At 41.7% G+C, this 15456-nt stretch overlaps 1 protein-coding gene across 2 annotated transcripts in view; it reads right to left on the bottom strand.

Moving 5' to 3' along the window:
- Positions 1–625: 625 nt before the first annotated feature.
- The window catches only part of LOC112250680 (protein FAM163A-like), a 30752-nt gene continuing 15921 nt past the window's right edge, over positions 626–15456 (bottom strand). For both annotated transcript variants that reach the window (XM_024421024.2, XM_024421025.2), the window contains exons 2-5: positions 4598–4687; positions 4264–4287; positions 3919–4033; positions 626–3810 (exon numbers count right to left, since the gene is read on the bottom strand). In XM_024421024.2, coding sequence (XP_024276792.1) covers positions 3421–3810; positions 3919–4011 — 483 coding nt within the window. In that variant the 5' untranslated portion in view covers positions 4012–4033; positions 4264–4287; positions 4598–4687 and the 3' untranslated portion in view covers positions 626–3420. The remainder of the gene's footprint in view (positions 3811–3918; positions 4034–4263; positions 4288–4597; positions 4688–15456) is intronic.

The following is a 15456-nucleotide window of genomic DNA, read 5'->3' as shown; positions in this document are numbered from 1 at the left end:
ATAGCATGGGGCTTGCCTGTCTTAGCCACTCGGTAGCTCACCATATAAGACACCTCAAGCTCCTTCTTATTAATGGTATCTGTTGCTTTTATACATGTCTTACTACTTGAAAGTCGTCTTTATTCTCGCTCAAAAAGCTCCCGTGGCTTATTTTTCAAGTTGTCATGTTTCGTTTCTAAATGTCTGCGCAAGAGTGAAGGTTTCCTGCAAGAGAGTAACGGTTAATGTGATTGGATGTTAATTATTTGACTAGTCTACCTGTATTTGACATTGTGTTATATAGCTGAACACTAGATGGTTTAACTTTATTTTTGCCGGTGAAACGAGGCTACTAATGCGAGAAAGAACCTCACCCAAATGTATAGCCCCGTTGGAAAATATAAATGCACTGTCCACCAAAGAAAGCACTGAGCTAGGCTGAAACACCTGCATTTTGGCGCTGCTTTACTCAAGAAAGAAAAAAAAGAGACCATGTTTGTATGCGACTTTATTAACTCAATTATTTTTTAATTTTATTTTTACATTGTTTACAAACTGATATTTTACAAGTATTAATGCCAAAATCACATGCAAAACAGGCAACCCCCCCCAAAAAAAACAAAAAAAAATGTGTGGCTCTGCCCCACCTGCCCTGAATGACGGGTCACCACTGGATATACTTCCTTCATTGACATTTTTGTTTGGCTAAATATGAAGACAAAAGGGAGGAATATGCTTCAGACCACTGCAATACATTGTACTATTGGTAAGTTGGATGTCGCCTATATGGGCTTGATTGAGCCATTTGCCTTTTAGCAGGCCATGTGTATGTGTTCTAAGTGAAGTTTTATAGGCATGTGCACTAACTAGTACAATGAAATGTCTTTCTTGCTTTCTTTCCCAACAATGCATTAACAGTAGTACAAGAAAAATATTTTTAAAAGTTTAACAAAAACACACAAACAGAAATTAGAAGTACACGAGAAAGTAACTTTATACAGGGTGCCAGTTCCAGGGTCAGTGCCTATACCATAATTACAATGTGTGTGTGTGTGTGTGTGTGTGTGTACAAAATACGGACAACAAAGGCATTTTAAGCAGTTATAAATCTTTAATTGTCAAATATAGCATCCTGTTGATTAAGCATTTTCTAAAAATTCATTATTTAATGAATATCCTAAACCAACAGAAATTAAGAATGAAAATGTGTCCTTATGGGGCATGTAATTCTGTAGATATTCTCAATTCAAATGTATTGTCTAATTCATGGTCTTTGTTTTGGATTTAAAAGGCCAGATTTAAAGAAGCTTTTGAACAGACACACAACTTTCACCCCTTTTTAAGGAGCAAATAAACACCAGAAACAACACCCTAACACAACTTTTTTTTTAACGTCCAATCATTTTATAACAGCTTCCCTTTCAATCTACCACCTAGTCAGATGAGGCTGGTGGGAGGAGCTACAAGAGGATGAGCTCATTGTAATGCCTAGAATGGGATTTATGGAACGGAATCAAACACATCAAACATATGGAAATCACGTTTGACTCCGTTCCATTCATTCCATTCCATACATTAGAATGAGCCCATCCCCCCATAGCTACTCCCCACCAACCTCCTCTGCTTTTAGTATGTTTTCAATATTTATTCCTTCATTCAATGTTTGACAAAAATACAGGTACAATACTTGCACGGGTGTAGGGACCTAATACCAAGGCGGCTTACATTGGGATTGTTGTGTCTAATGAGTATTGCTGTTGTCACATGCATGATAGGGCATAGGGCATTTCTGCTCAAAGCAGAACTAGTAAATGTGGTCGGTTTTAGAAAAAAAATATAGCCAAATTAATATCACCACTATCATAAATGTCCTTTTTTTGCTTTGCTGTTTCAACCAATCAAATTGACACATTTTTTTCACTCCAAAACATAAAAAGACACCAACGGGGGCAAAATAATAATACACATGGCCAGCAATATTGTCTAATGAGTTTAAAATGAGTGCCATATAATAATTGTATTTTGTTACCATAGATATTTTATTTCACAAGTTGAAAGAAACACTAAAATGTGTAAAGATATGGACGTTTACAGTTCATAAAATCAACACTCAGGGGTTCTGAAGTGTGGACACAAAATGGCACAAACTACATCTAAATTGTACCAGACTTGCACGTCCCAATTAAAAATACATTGTGGCCGAATCCCAAAAGTCATCAGCCAGTCAATCAAGGAGACAAACGAATAATTATAAATGCCTTCAATGCATTTGGTAATATATACATTTCCAAGTTGTTGCATCACTGTCAATAAAGAGAAATACAATATGTTCATTTGAACCGTACCGTAGCTTCAGTGCTCTGAGCAAAGAGTGGTAGCCTAACTCAATGACACGGGTACAGAGACAAACGGACAAATCATCATTAACTGAAATTCTGCATCACCCACTGACAAAATGCCACTGTCCTTACATTAAAACTATCTTTTAAACTGCAATATTTGAGTCGTAATATTATGGAATCAAATTCCATGGTCTCAAAAGTCGGTGTAGTACATACATCTTTCAATAACAGAAGACCACAAACAATAATCTTTCAATAGTTCCAGTTACATAGGACAAACATTTTTGAAAAAGAAAAACATACACAATTGACAGCTGCATTGTTAGGCTTTTCTCTCCAACCGTTTCAGGTTTGATTGTGAAAGAGCTTGCATAGAGAACGCTCTGAAGTAGTTACTGTCTCTTTGTATTTTCTGCATTACTCTTAGGAAACTTGATTGTTCATCTTCTTCTGATTACCATCACTCAAATGCAGTTAGCTTTCATTTGTCTCTATTGGCAGATACAAGGAAATGACAAAGAGTAGGTGCAGGTGAAACCACAATACAGATAGCCCTCAAACAGTGAAGATTGGAATCCCACACACTACCTTGCCAGACAGTGGATAGGTCTTGGTCTTGTCCCCTTAGTCAATTAAACACAAAGGGATGATCTCTGCCTCTGTATTACAGGAGCCTAAGGGGGTTTAAACAACAACAAACATAGCTACCTCCATTTAAATAAATAAAAAACAGTACTGTTGGAGTCTACCCGAATCCAGCTGGAAGCTAGCTGATAGTGTAGGGAGAGAGAGAGAACCAGCTGGAAGCTAGCTGACAGTGTAGGGAGAGAGAGAACCAGGAAGTGTTTGACCAGATCAAGTGGTCAATGCTCCATGTTGTCTCTCAATGCTACTTTTCCATCATCTTCTCTGTAGCGGTCAGCAGAGAGAGACAGTGGCTACCAGTGGCCATCCTCATAAAAATATGGTAATTTACCAGTTTCTTTTATCCAAAACGAAAATGAACAAATATTCTGTGTACAGAATCAAACCCACAACACCAGAGTTGGAAGCAGCGCGCTCCAACCAACTGAGCCACCAGGACCCCATACGAAGTGGGTCACACCTCTGTACTTATAGCGCGAGTGTTGGTATAGAAGTCCGGTGCTGGGTTGCTGCGATGCTGGCCGGTGCTCAGCAGGGAGCCGTGCAGGGAGGGTAGGTCGAAACCCAGCGCTGGGTTCTCATAGTGAGTGGGCATGTAGGTGATGCGCTCGCCACCGTTGCGCATCCCATCGGTGGTGCGGATGTAGAAGGGTGATTCGTAGGGCGAGCAGGTGGGGCAGTAGTTGCGGGGACGCCCTGATGCGTGGGGGGCAATGGGCTCCGGGAAGAGGGGGGTGACGGCCGCCCCATCCACCCCGGGTGCACTGCACGCATTGCAGGCAAAATGGGGCTGCGTGATGGAGCCGGTGTCCCCTTCTGACCCATTCTTCTTACAGCAGTAATACTGACGGAGAGGGGCGGAGAGAGAGAGGTTGTGATTTGTGACAATTAATTAGTGAATAGAGACTGTAGTGAATCTAAGTAGATCTCTCATACATAGACACACACCTACCTGGAGTCTACAGTAACAGAGCACTGCTATGATAACCAAGAGAATCACCGTGGCGAGAATTCCTCCGGTTATGACAACAGTTCCAGCTGTCATCCGACCAGCTCTCCATCAAACTCTGGAGGCACAGGAAGTGACGTCATCATCACAAGGTCACTGGGCTAACAGAAACCCGGGTTGTTTTCAATAGGACACAATGTAGGGGGAACTGGGAATGTGTGTTCAAATTGGACATATTCAGGTAGGTTTCATTCCTTTTCAAAATATTTTCTGACAACAGAACATGGCCCAGAAGCACTATAACATAGGACATTAATATATTGTTTTAGTGAATAAAATAGAACTCACGTTCAGCAAAGTGTGCTTTAACACCTGCAAGAGAGAAGACCATGGGCAGTACAATGAACTGCGCAGTTCTGGATGGATTAACCACTTACATTGATCCAAATTACTATATTTATAATTAGGGCTTCAATCATTTTCATGTTCAAAGCAATTTCCTCATAGATGATTAGTATACTGTTATATGCTATGAAATTGTGTCGTCTTCTGACAACTTTCTCACTGCGATTAACTATGTCTGTTTGGCCTGACAGCTCAAGACATCTAATTTGATACAATAATATATGTGGGGGAGAATAAGAAGTAGTGAAAGAGTGACCCCTGTAAGTAGGCTACTCACATCAGAAGAGTGTTCGGAGGGCAGGAGAGGAAAACACAGGTCACAGGTGGGAGGAGACGCTGATGGACAGATACACAGCCTCGTCGTTCTCTGACCAAACAAGATAGACAGAATCCAATATCATGTCATATAATATGCTCTATGTAAAACATACAATACCAGTCAAAAGTGTGAACAGACGTACTCATTCCGGGGGGGGGTTTTCGTAATTTTTTACTAATTTATACACTGTAGAATAATAGTTAAGACATCAAAACTATGAAATAACAGATATGGAATCCTGTAGTAACCAAAAAAGTGTTAAACAAATACAAATATTTTATATTTGAGATTCTTCAAAGTAGCCACCCTTTGCCTTGATGACAGCGTTGCATACTCTTGGCATTCTCTCAACCAGCTTCATGAGGAATGCTTTTCCAACAGTCTTGAAGGAGTTCCCACATATGCTGAGCACTTGTTGGCTGCTTTTCATTCACTTTGAGGTCCAACTCATCCCAAACCATCTCAATTGGGTTTAGGTCGGGTGATTGTGGGGCCAGGTCACATGATGCAGCACCGTCACTTTCCTTCTTGGTCAAATAGCCCTTACACAGCCTGGAGGTGTGTTTTGGGGTCATTGTCCTGTTGAAAAACAAATTATAGCCCCACTAAGCGCAAACCAGATTGGATGGTGTATCGCTGTAGAATGTTTAACACATTATTGGTTACTACATGATTCCAAATGTGTTATTTCATAGTTTTGATGTCTTCACTATTATTCTTCAATGTAGAAAATAGTACTAATAAAGAAAAACCCTTGAATGAGTAGGTGTGTCCAAGCTTTTGACTGGAACTACATATATATTTTTTTATCTCTACGTTACTGTATCCTGGCTACACTTCCTCTTGAACTACACATCCTTGCCACAAGATGGAGCTACAGAATAAAAACTGGAGAGGGGAAAAAGCATCAGCATGCTGGTAATTCTCCCCCCCCCCCAAAAAAAAAAAAAAAAAAACTGTTGTTTACATCATTACACAATTTTTGAAAGTGCAAGTGCACACATATATACCCTGAAGGTGGTTTAGACCCGAGAGAGGCTGTTCATTACTATCTTCTTCTAGACATTTCCTGAATTATCTTGGCAAATTCAGCCAATTGACCAAATCACATCCCTTAACGATGAGCTCTCACTCTTGAGTAATGCTTTGTCATTTCCTTTAACCAACACTAAACTCAAGTCCAAACAACTCAGATTATTTCTATCATAATGTCATGGTGAACCAGACATCACACACTACAATCCTGAAACAAGGGGGGACTGGATGTAGAATAAAAATAAAGGGTGTGTAAACACGCGCACACACACACACACACACACACAAACACACACACACACACACACACAAGCCAAGCTAGAATTGCAAACATTAGGACAATGTCTCAACAGCCATGCAGTGTCTATGACCATGGTCTAACTGGAAGGTCTATAATACAGAGTGGGGCTTTAAAAGTGATTTAGTGGTCCGTCTCTCTGGTCTCACGGGTGCATTTCACAGCAGCACTGACTTTTAATCAGAGGGATGAAAGGAGCTGAGATATACCTAGGGATCAACCTATCCATGTGATATCAGGTTGAACGCACACACACACACACACACACACACACACACACACACACACACACACACAAGTAGGAGCACACACAATAGCCTGACATAGACTGTCACAGGGGCAAACATAGATCAAGAACACAGGCTAATAAAGCAGCACAGCAAAGTGCAGACTAGCACAGTCTGACTGACATACTGCAAGCTGACACACACACAAGTACTTAAAGGCAAGATGAAATGCACAGCCAGGCATGCGGGGACACAGCCCTTCGAAAGACGAAAATACAGACCCACCCATGCGATTTAGAAAATATTAATTATGACACAGAATATTTAAAATTGGCCAAATAATGTATTTTAAAAATATATATTACAGATTGTATTTAAAATATATATGAGTGCTAAATGCACCAGAAAATGTAGTTATTGAATTTGAAAATACATTCTGAAATACATTACAGAATTGTCACAAAATGGTGCCTGTATGAATAATGAAACTTTAGTGCTCTCTGGTATCACGTACATCTATGTCAATATCATTAAGACTGCAGCACTGGCAGTGTACAAGCTTAAAATGGAATCACAGAACAGAAGATAACAAATTAACTAACTGGCATGACAATCAGTCTCATGGGATGCCACAAAGCCACGCCCCCAACAAGCCACGCCTCCAAGTATTTTAATAGGCTGCCGCCACTACAATGTACAAAAATACAAAAGCAACTTCAAGGATTTTATTGAGTTACAGTCAAGGTTGGGTAGGTTACTTTCTAAATGTAATATGTTACCGTTACTAGTTACCTGTCCAAAATTGTAATCAGTAACGCAACTTTTGGAATACCCAAACTCAGTCATCTGATTACATTCAATTACTTTTAGATGACTTTCCCCTGAAGAGGCATTAGAAGAAGACAAAAATGGATGTTACCAATTGAACAACGTCTTTTGCAGGATAAATCACTGTTAAAGTTTACTTAGAGGGCCATACATGGATGTTACATTTTTATTTATGGGTTGGTTATGTAGGCTTCTTCTAGCCCATCACTTTCTACTACATGTAATAATACCATTAAATTATATCTTTACATGAATATATATCATTTATAAGTCCAAATATGGATGTAGCAACTACAGATTGCCCCTCATCAAAAGTGTGCGAGTTTGAGCATGTTTCCATTAGTCCTATGGATAAAAAAAAAAAAGATCAGCATGAATTAGGTTGAGCAATAAAAGCCCTTCTTGTATTCCATAGGCTGGGCTCTGTACTATGTAGCTGTTGCAAGAGAGCATTTTTTACTGGCTGTCCATTGGTTTCAAAAACAAGGATTGATAGGCAGCTTAAACTTCTTGAATTCAGCCTTTATTGGGTTCAAATATACATTTAGATTTGTGAACATCCACAACAACCACAATCAATAAGGTGCAAATACGTAACTAAATGAGAGAGCAGCAGTGTGATTCACATCAATGTGTTATGTAGATATCAATAATAAGTGATATCCGTATCGCCGTAGACTACACCACTGCTGTCATCCTTACCTCCAAGCATTTATTCAAATTGGAAAGTCTTTGGATGCCGACAACAGTCGTACCATTGGAAGACATAGCTTGGACTGTAGCCTACAAAAGCCTATTCCTGATCTTTTCTCGCGATCCATCAAACACATTTGGTGTCTCATCATAGTGGTCTCTGACTTTGTGGTCAGACTCGCTCATGTGGCACAAATTTAAACTTGCGCCTTTTTTCAATGTTGATTTGAATGTCATTGAGAAAACAGAGATGTTTCAAAGATCTGAATTTAAAATGAATCCTCTAAGTAATCATATAGTGTTTCAAAAGTATCTGTAATCTGATTACAATATATTTGCTTGTAATGTAACGGATTACAGTTACCGTTTTTTTTGTAATCCCTTACATGTATCGGATTACATGTAATCCGTTACTCCCCAACCCTGGTTACAGTTCATATAAGGAAGTCAGTCAATTGAAATGAATTCATTAGGCCCTAATCTATGGATTTCACATGACTAGGCCAGGGTGCAGCCATGGGTGGGTCTGGGAGGGTATAGCCACACCCACTTGGCAGCCAGGCCCACCCAATGGGGAGCCAGGCCCAGCCAATCAGAATTTGTTTTTCAACACAAAAGGGCTTTATTACAGACAGAAATACTTCTCAGCACCCAACCCCCCTAAAACAATCCCACAGGTGAAGAAGCCGGATGTGGAGATCCTGGGCTGGCATGGTCACATGTGGTCTGCGGTTGTGAGGCCGGTTGGACATACTGCCAAATTCTCTAAAACAACGTTGGAGGCAGCTTATGGTAGAGAAATTAACATTCAATTCTCTGGCAACAGCTCTGGTGGACATTCCTGCAGTCAGCGTGCCAATTGCACGCTCCCTCAAAACTTGAGACATCTACGTCATTGTTTTGTGTGACAAAACTGCACATTTTCGAGCTGACTTTTATTGTCCCCCAGCACCTGTGTAATGATCATGCTGTTTAATCAGATGCCTTGATATGTCACACCCGTGGTGGGCAGACACAAACACACTGTCTGATGAACTCTTAACGGGCCACAGACTAACATGGGGACTTTGACAGACAAGATAGTCTTGCACGGAAGCTGACGTGCATTGCATGGAGCACAAGCTGATGAATGTACTCACACACTGACATAGGCGGAGTATCGAAGACTCCGACGCACAGTGTGACATAAACAACATGTCACACAATCGGACAGACACAGCGTGACACACACTCACACGTTCTCTCACAGCCTGTCACATGTATAACACACACTCGTGCACACATTTTCTCTCACAACCTATCTCACACTCACTCACTGAATCTCTCAAACGCACAATCCAGCTCACTCAAAGTCTGACACACTGCTCATACTTCCACACACGGTCACTCTTCCAGTGTGTGTGTGTGTGTGTGTGTGTGTGTGTGCGTGCGTGCATGCAGTGAGTGCCAATAGGGGAAGTGTGGGCCCCCAGTCAGCCAGACAGAATTGAGTTTGAGCAGCAGGGCAGATTCGATTAAGGGAGTCAGTCTAATGAGATGTAATTAGGCGGCAGCAGGTGGAAGCTGCGCCGCCACAGCCGGGGTCCGTTTCCGTGGGGCGCAACCACTTCCTGTCAGAGGCAGGAACAGGAAGTGCCCAGTCATGTCTGTTTTTGTCCACCTGCATCTTTTCCTCATAGTCTTTCAAGCTATGAGTCCCTCAGACGGTGATGCAACGTCTTTTTTTGTGTCTGTGTCGAACAGTTGGCTAATTGAAGCAAAAAAAAAGTGATGTCAGTAATCTTTTTAATATGCCTCCTTAATATAACTCTATTAAGGATATTCACCCATTTAGTTAGCTCCTATGCATGCCGTCATATCACTTTCTTTCCTTTCAAATAAAAAGAACACGGGGTACCAGTACCAAGCTGAAGTACAGGGGTACGAGGTAATTGAGGTAGATATGTACATATAGGTAGGGGTAAAGTGACTAGGCAACAGGATAGATAATAAGCAGCAGCAGCAGTGTATGTGGAGTCAAAAGAGACAGTGCAAAGGGAGGTCAATGCAGATAGTCCGGGTAGCTATATTTGGTTAGCTATTTAGCAGTCTTATGGCTCGGGGGTGCATTGGTACAAATCAGTGGTGATGAACGACCTCAGATAAGGTTATTAGACTATTTGAGACAGTTTCATGACGCCAGGTTATTGCTGCCCAACCTCAATGAAGGTGGATGAAGGAGACAGGTATGGGTCGTCATTCTGAAACCACTTAGTCATTTAACCACTGCATCAGTATGCAACAATCATTTCCATCTGATTATGTCATCGTCGTCATCTGCAGAGCTAATCCTGGCTAGTTCACCATGTATTTCATGGGACATTGGCGTCCTTTTTGAGATTCAACACACGTGTTTGCACTCACTCACACACACACATGCGAATACAGAGGCACACACACAGGCAATCTCTCTCACACAAACACACAGAAAACAGAGAGAGGGCTGGATGAACAACTCACTCACACCACTGCTGGGCCCAGATTAGAGAAACAATGCCATGGCCTGTCGCAGCCTTCAATCCCCTTACACTGCCTGAAGAGCCCAAACACTGATAAGACTGCAGTACACAAAACGGGCTTCTACACCAAGTCACACCGTCTCTGTCAATGGGCCGAGGACATTTGGGGACACTTTTCTGGAAGGGCCCGCTGTAAGGGCTTTACGTGAGCCGTTCCAAGTTTCCTCAGATCGGCAGAATGACGTAACATTAAAAGAATGCTCATATCATTTTATATGTCAACAATCTAATCTGGAAAGGGCTCAGTACCCAGGTCCTGGAGAGATGCAGTGTGTTTAGGTTTTTGTTCCAGCCCAGCACGAACACATCTTCAATGTATTCGAGCTAGAACTGCTTTCCAATGTGTTAAAGCTGGGATTGAATAAGTGCCTATGCACACTGCAGCCGTTGAAGAAGAACATTGCAAGGGGTTCATTAGTCCGTATGTGAGACAATTACAGATATGAACATTGAGATGGTTACACGTTTGGAATGCTGTATGTCTGGAGGTCTCTATATTATTGATAATAAGTGAATAAAACCTAGATTGAGTATAATAACGCTACTGTTAGCGTGTGTGTGGCACTGTGGTTCGGTCCCTGCCAAACACAGCCCTCCATCTTTCTCCCTCTATCGCCACTATGAGTGTGCAGATCGATGAGCTGACACACGCACACGTTTCTGTTGCCATGACACTGGGGAGATGTTTCCTCGACCCTGACCAAACCCATCTTCCTTAAACAGCCCTTCACACACACACACATCATTGATATGCTCATGCACACACCCTCCTGTAACTTCGAGTCCCATCATCCTCTTCACCTCCATCACCATCCTCCCGCCCACTCCCGCCCACTACCACGCTGTCTTTCATCCAGTCAACCTGCTGCTTCTTCATCCAGCACTGTTCCCTTGCTCCCACCTCCACCATGACATTAAGTGTTTATACTGTTAAAAGTCCAGCGAGCCTTTAAAGAAGTACTATGAGTAATTCTAATGTTGAGCACCAACAGCAGTGGTCTCTATTGTTCTTTATAGAGACTATCTGCAGATTGAGTCCCAAATGGCACCCTATTCCCTTTTTAGTGCAGTACTTTCGACCAGGGCCCAAAAGGTAGTGCACTATATAAGGAATAGGGTGCCATTTGGGTTGCAAAAATCGAAGCAAACTGTAGAATTGAGTTGGTTAAGACACTGAAGGTTAAGACAACCAACAAGCCAAAAGGTTCTGATATGTCCCCATCTTTCCTATTCAGCAAGTCATGCTTACACATTGACGGTGGATGGGGTGTGTTCCATTTGGACTCGATTCTAATTTCGAATTTACATCTTTCACACTTACCTTATTCAGTCGCGTAAACTCTCTGCAGATGTGGCTACCTTGTGCGCTCGGGAATAAATTTCATGTATCCACTGAAAACACACAGTTGCTGGCCAACATATCTTCTGGTGGAGTTTTCATTCAATCAGGTTTTCAGTACATTTATGTTAAGCCATCCCTTTAAATACGGTGTACCTTTTAGTTCGAATTTTGTCTGCATAGAATACACAGAGAGAACAGGTCCTTAATATCAGGGATCAATGAAAGAAAGCCATCTAAATATATGCATATTCATCTCCTTTTCAGCACCAATTGGTAGATTTAAAAATACTCCATTGTAGATTATTTCGATTGAGGAAAGTATTTATGAATCCTAAAAAAAAAAAACTGGTTTGGGGAGCCTTTATGCACGAAAGAAAGAAAATGGTGGTTTGATTCATTCTGAAAATTTTGCATGATGGCACAGCATTTCATTAACTTTACGCTGGGAAAGGTGATATGTTGATATGCTTCAGTTTGCTGCCATGTGACTGGATTCACATTTGTCTCCAGCCATTATAGGGTCAATTGATCTAAAAAACAGTGTCATGTGTATTTCCAATTCCCTTATCCAAACGGATGACTCATTACCTTAAATCTTACCAGTAGCTCTTATGCTTAAATTCAAGGTCAGAATAAAAATGCCTCAGTTCAAAGTACAGAAAATGGGAATTACGTTGCATTTTACGCATGCTCAACTCAGGTCAGAAACGGTCCCTACGTGCAAAACCTGATACAGAAAAGCACATCACTTCCAGTTAATACGTGACAAAACATCAGATCCACAAAGGCCTAGTGGCGCTACACTGTCACTGAACACTATCACAGGACAGTGTAGTGGTCATGGGCATCGACACATGACACATACAATCCACAGGAGGTTAGTGGCACCTTCATTGGGGAGGATGAGCTCGGGGTAATGGCTGGAGTGGATAGGTGGAATGGTATCCTATACATGGTCTCCATATATATGATGACATTCCATTCGCTCTGTACCAGCCATTGTTATGAGCCGTCCTCCCCTCAGCAGCCTCCACTGATACAATCACATTACCACATACCGAGCCCCATGTGTCGGATACGCTGGGCTACCGGCTCAGATGCACTCAGATAAGGGTTCACAGCACAGACTGGGGCGAATGTTCACCTTCTAACAGGACAACGACCCTAAGCACACAGCCAAGACAACGCAGGAGTGGCTTCGGAACAAGTCTCTGAATGTCCTTGAGTGGCCCAGCCAGAGCCCGGACTTGAACGCTATCGAACATCTCTGGAGAGACCTGAAAATAGCTATGCAGTGACGCTCCCCATCCAATCTGACAGAGTTTGAGAGGATCTGCAGAGAAGAATGTGAGAAACTCCCCAAATACAGGTGTGCCGAGTTTGTAATGACATACCCAAAAAGACTCTAGGCTATAATCGCTGTCAAAGGTGCTTCAACAAAGTACTGAGTCAAGGGTCTAAATACTTATGTAAATGTAATTTGTTTTTATTTTGTATAAACTTGCCAAAAAAAAATGGAAAAAGCTGTTTTTACTTTGTCATTATGGGGTATTGTGTGTAGATTGATGAGGGGGGAAAACTATTTAATCCATTTTAGAATAAGGCTGTAACATAAAATGTGGAAAAAAGTAATGGGGTCTGAATACTTTCCAAATGCACTGTACACTACCACTCTCTCACACACTCATACATTACCACTCTCTCTCACACGTTACCTCTCACTCACATTCATACATTACCTCTCTCTCACTCACATTCATACATTACCTCGCTCTCTCGCTCACACATTATCTCGCTCTCTCACACATACATTACATCGCTCACAAGTGCACGAACACACACACACAGGCACACACAATCTCTATCTCTCTCACACACAGACACACAACCTCTCTCTCTGTTTCTGTCTGTCTCACTGCCTCTCGCTCTCCCCCCGGGGAATATTGCCATATCTTTGACTGTCAGTCAAACCTAACCCCTCTCTGGGCCACCACCATAACTACATCCTTGTGGTTCTTTGTCCTCAGAAGATAGCCTACCAGTCTTCCAACCATAGCACATTAAAGCTAGCCTCAACAACAAATAACGCAATTCTTTCATAACCATAGATCGACTTAATGCTCTGCATACTATTCTTCAATCAATGTTGAATCATTAGCAAAGAAACCTTGGCATCCATCTCTGGGATATAAATGTCTTCATTGCAAATCCATTCTAAGCGACAGAGACTTGTCTTCTGGCCTCGATTGTTACTTCAAACAGCTGACTGAAACGTGTTACGAACGAGCAGCTTAATTTTTCAGAGCCCAACTAAAATCCACTTACCATGTGGCATCCCCCTAAATCTCTCAGTGGGCGCTGGGAGCACATTATATTGTGGAAGCCTCCAAGCCTTGCCACTGTATTGGATGCCTGAGCTTGATATCTCACGCAAAAAAAAAACACAACCCAAATGGGATTCATGGTCACAGAGTTAATGTAATTTCTGTAATTCTGTTATCAGGAGCTACAGTTGGCTGTCCTCTTTGCACGTCTTCCCTTGAACTTATTTGTGTTCAAGTATGTTTGGATGGATAGAGAACAGAGAGGGGGAGAGCCTGAGACTCAATTAAGAAGGGTTAATTCTATTGCGTATTTTATGTCGTCTCACAACGGGCCTACCTGGCAGAACAACATTGTTTCCTTATGACTAACGTTTTAAACGTCATTGTACATTTTTACATTTTACCTCAGAATTCCACCTCAAATCAACCATAGGGTTTTAAGGTTTGCCTGGAGGGAAGCCAGCACCACATTCTCAAACACAACCTATTCACCAGATCATCTCTTTAACACTCTGCCTCTTCATTTAACATTCTTTAAAACAATTAAGTCAACGGGTGGGCAGGCTATACTACTGTTGTTACAGGTTTTTCTGGTAGTCTACGAGTAAACCAGGGATTCAATGCTAACACCAGGAGACAGGGGAGCAAACACTACCAATTGATTAGGTTCCAGCTTGGGATACACACACACACACACACACACACACACACACACACACACACACACACACACAAACTCCCGCATCATGCGCAAGTGCACACATACACTGCTTAAGATAGGAGCAGCAAAAACCCATCTGATACATTGACTGAGCTGAGCTTACAGGACAAAAAGGTAATTGGCAGCTAACCACAAATAAAGGTAGCGGGGCATTGGCTAACATTTCAGTTCAATTACTTGATTTTCTCCTGGTCATTTAGGTGCAGAGTGTAATGAAGGATTTCCCTCCATCCTTGATAAAAGCATTGGGTGAATGATGACTACTGTACAGATTCATCTCATTGGGATATAGTCTAGATGGTCCTCCACAATCCTAGGGTTCTTCTGTGTAGAGAAAGAGCATCTGTTTCCATCTCCATTCCGCTCCCAGGCCATTTCAAGCTCCAAGGGCCTCATTTATAACCGTTGTTTAAATGCTACACTAAATATCTGCATGCACCGTTTCTTCTAATAAATCAGACCTGACGTAAAAGTGTGCGCGCGTTAACGAGGATTATAACTCTGTCTGAATAACGCCCATCATTCACCTTTTATAGTGACAATAACACCCTTATTTGCTGTATACTTTGGAAGTATTGGAATTAGACTGACATAGTAATTCTAAAGGAAATATCAATGGGGAACTTGATCAAATATCTTCGGAGGTGTTGGCAGATTTTTTTTTTTTCAGGGACATTTGATGTGGCTGACGATTTCAATTGTAAATTGTTCTCGACCTGTAAACAGATTGAATTCGCCAATGTTTTGCAATTACTTTCTCCCGAACCAAAATATGCTGCACTGACCGCGAA

The sequence above is a fragment of the Oncorhynchus tshawytscha genome, linkage group LG05 (assembly GCF_018296145.1).
Source record: "Oncorhynchus tshawytscha isolate Ot180627B linkage group LG05, Otsh_v2.0, whole genome shotgun sequence".
In the NCBI taxonomy this organism is placed as follows: domain Eukaryota; kingdom Metazoa; phylum Chordata; class Actinopteri; order Salmoniformes; family Salmonidae; genus Oncorhynchus; species Oncorhynchus tshawytscha.
This window is presented reverse-complemented; position numbering and strand designations above follow the sequence as displayed.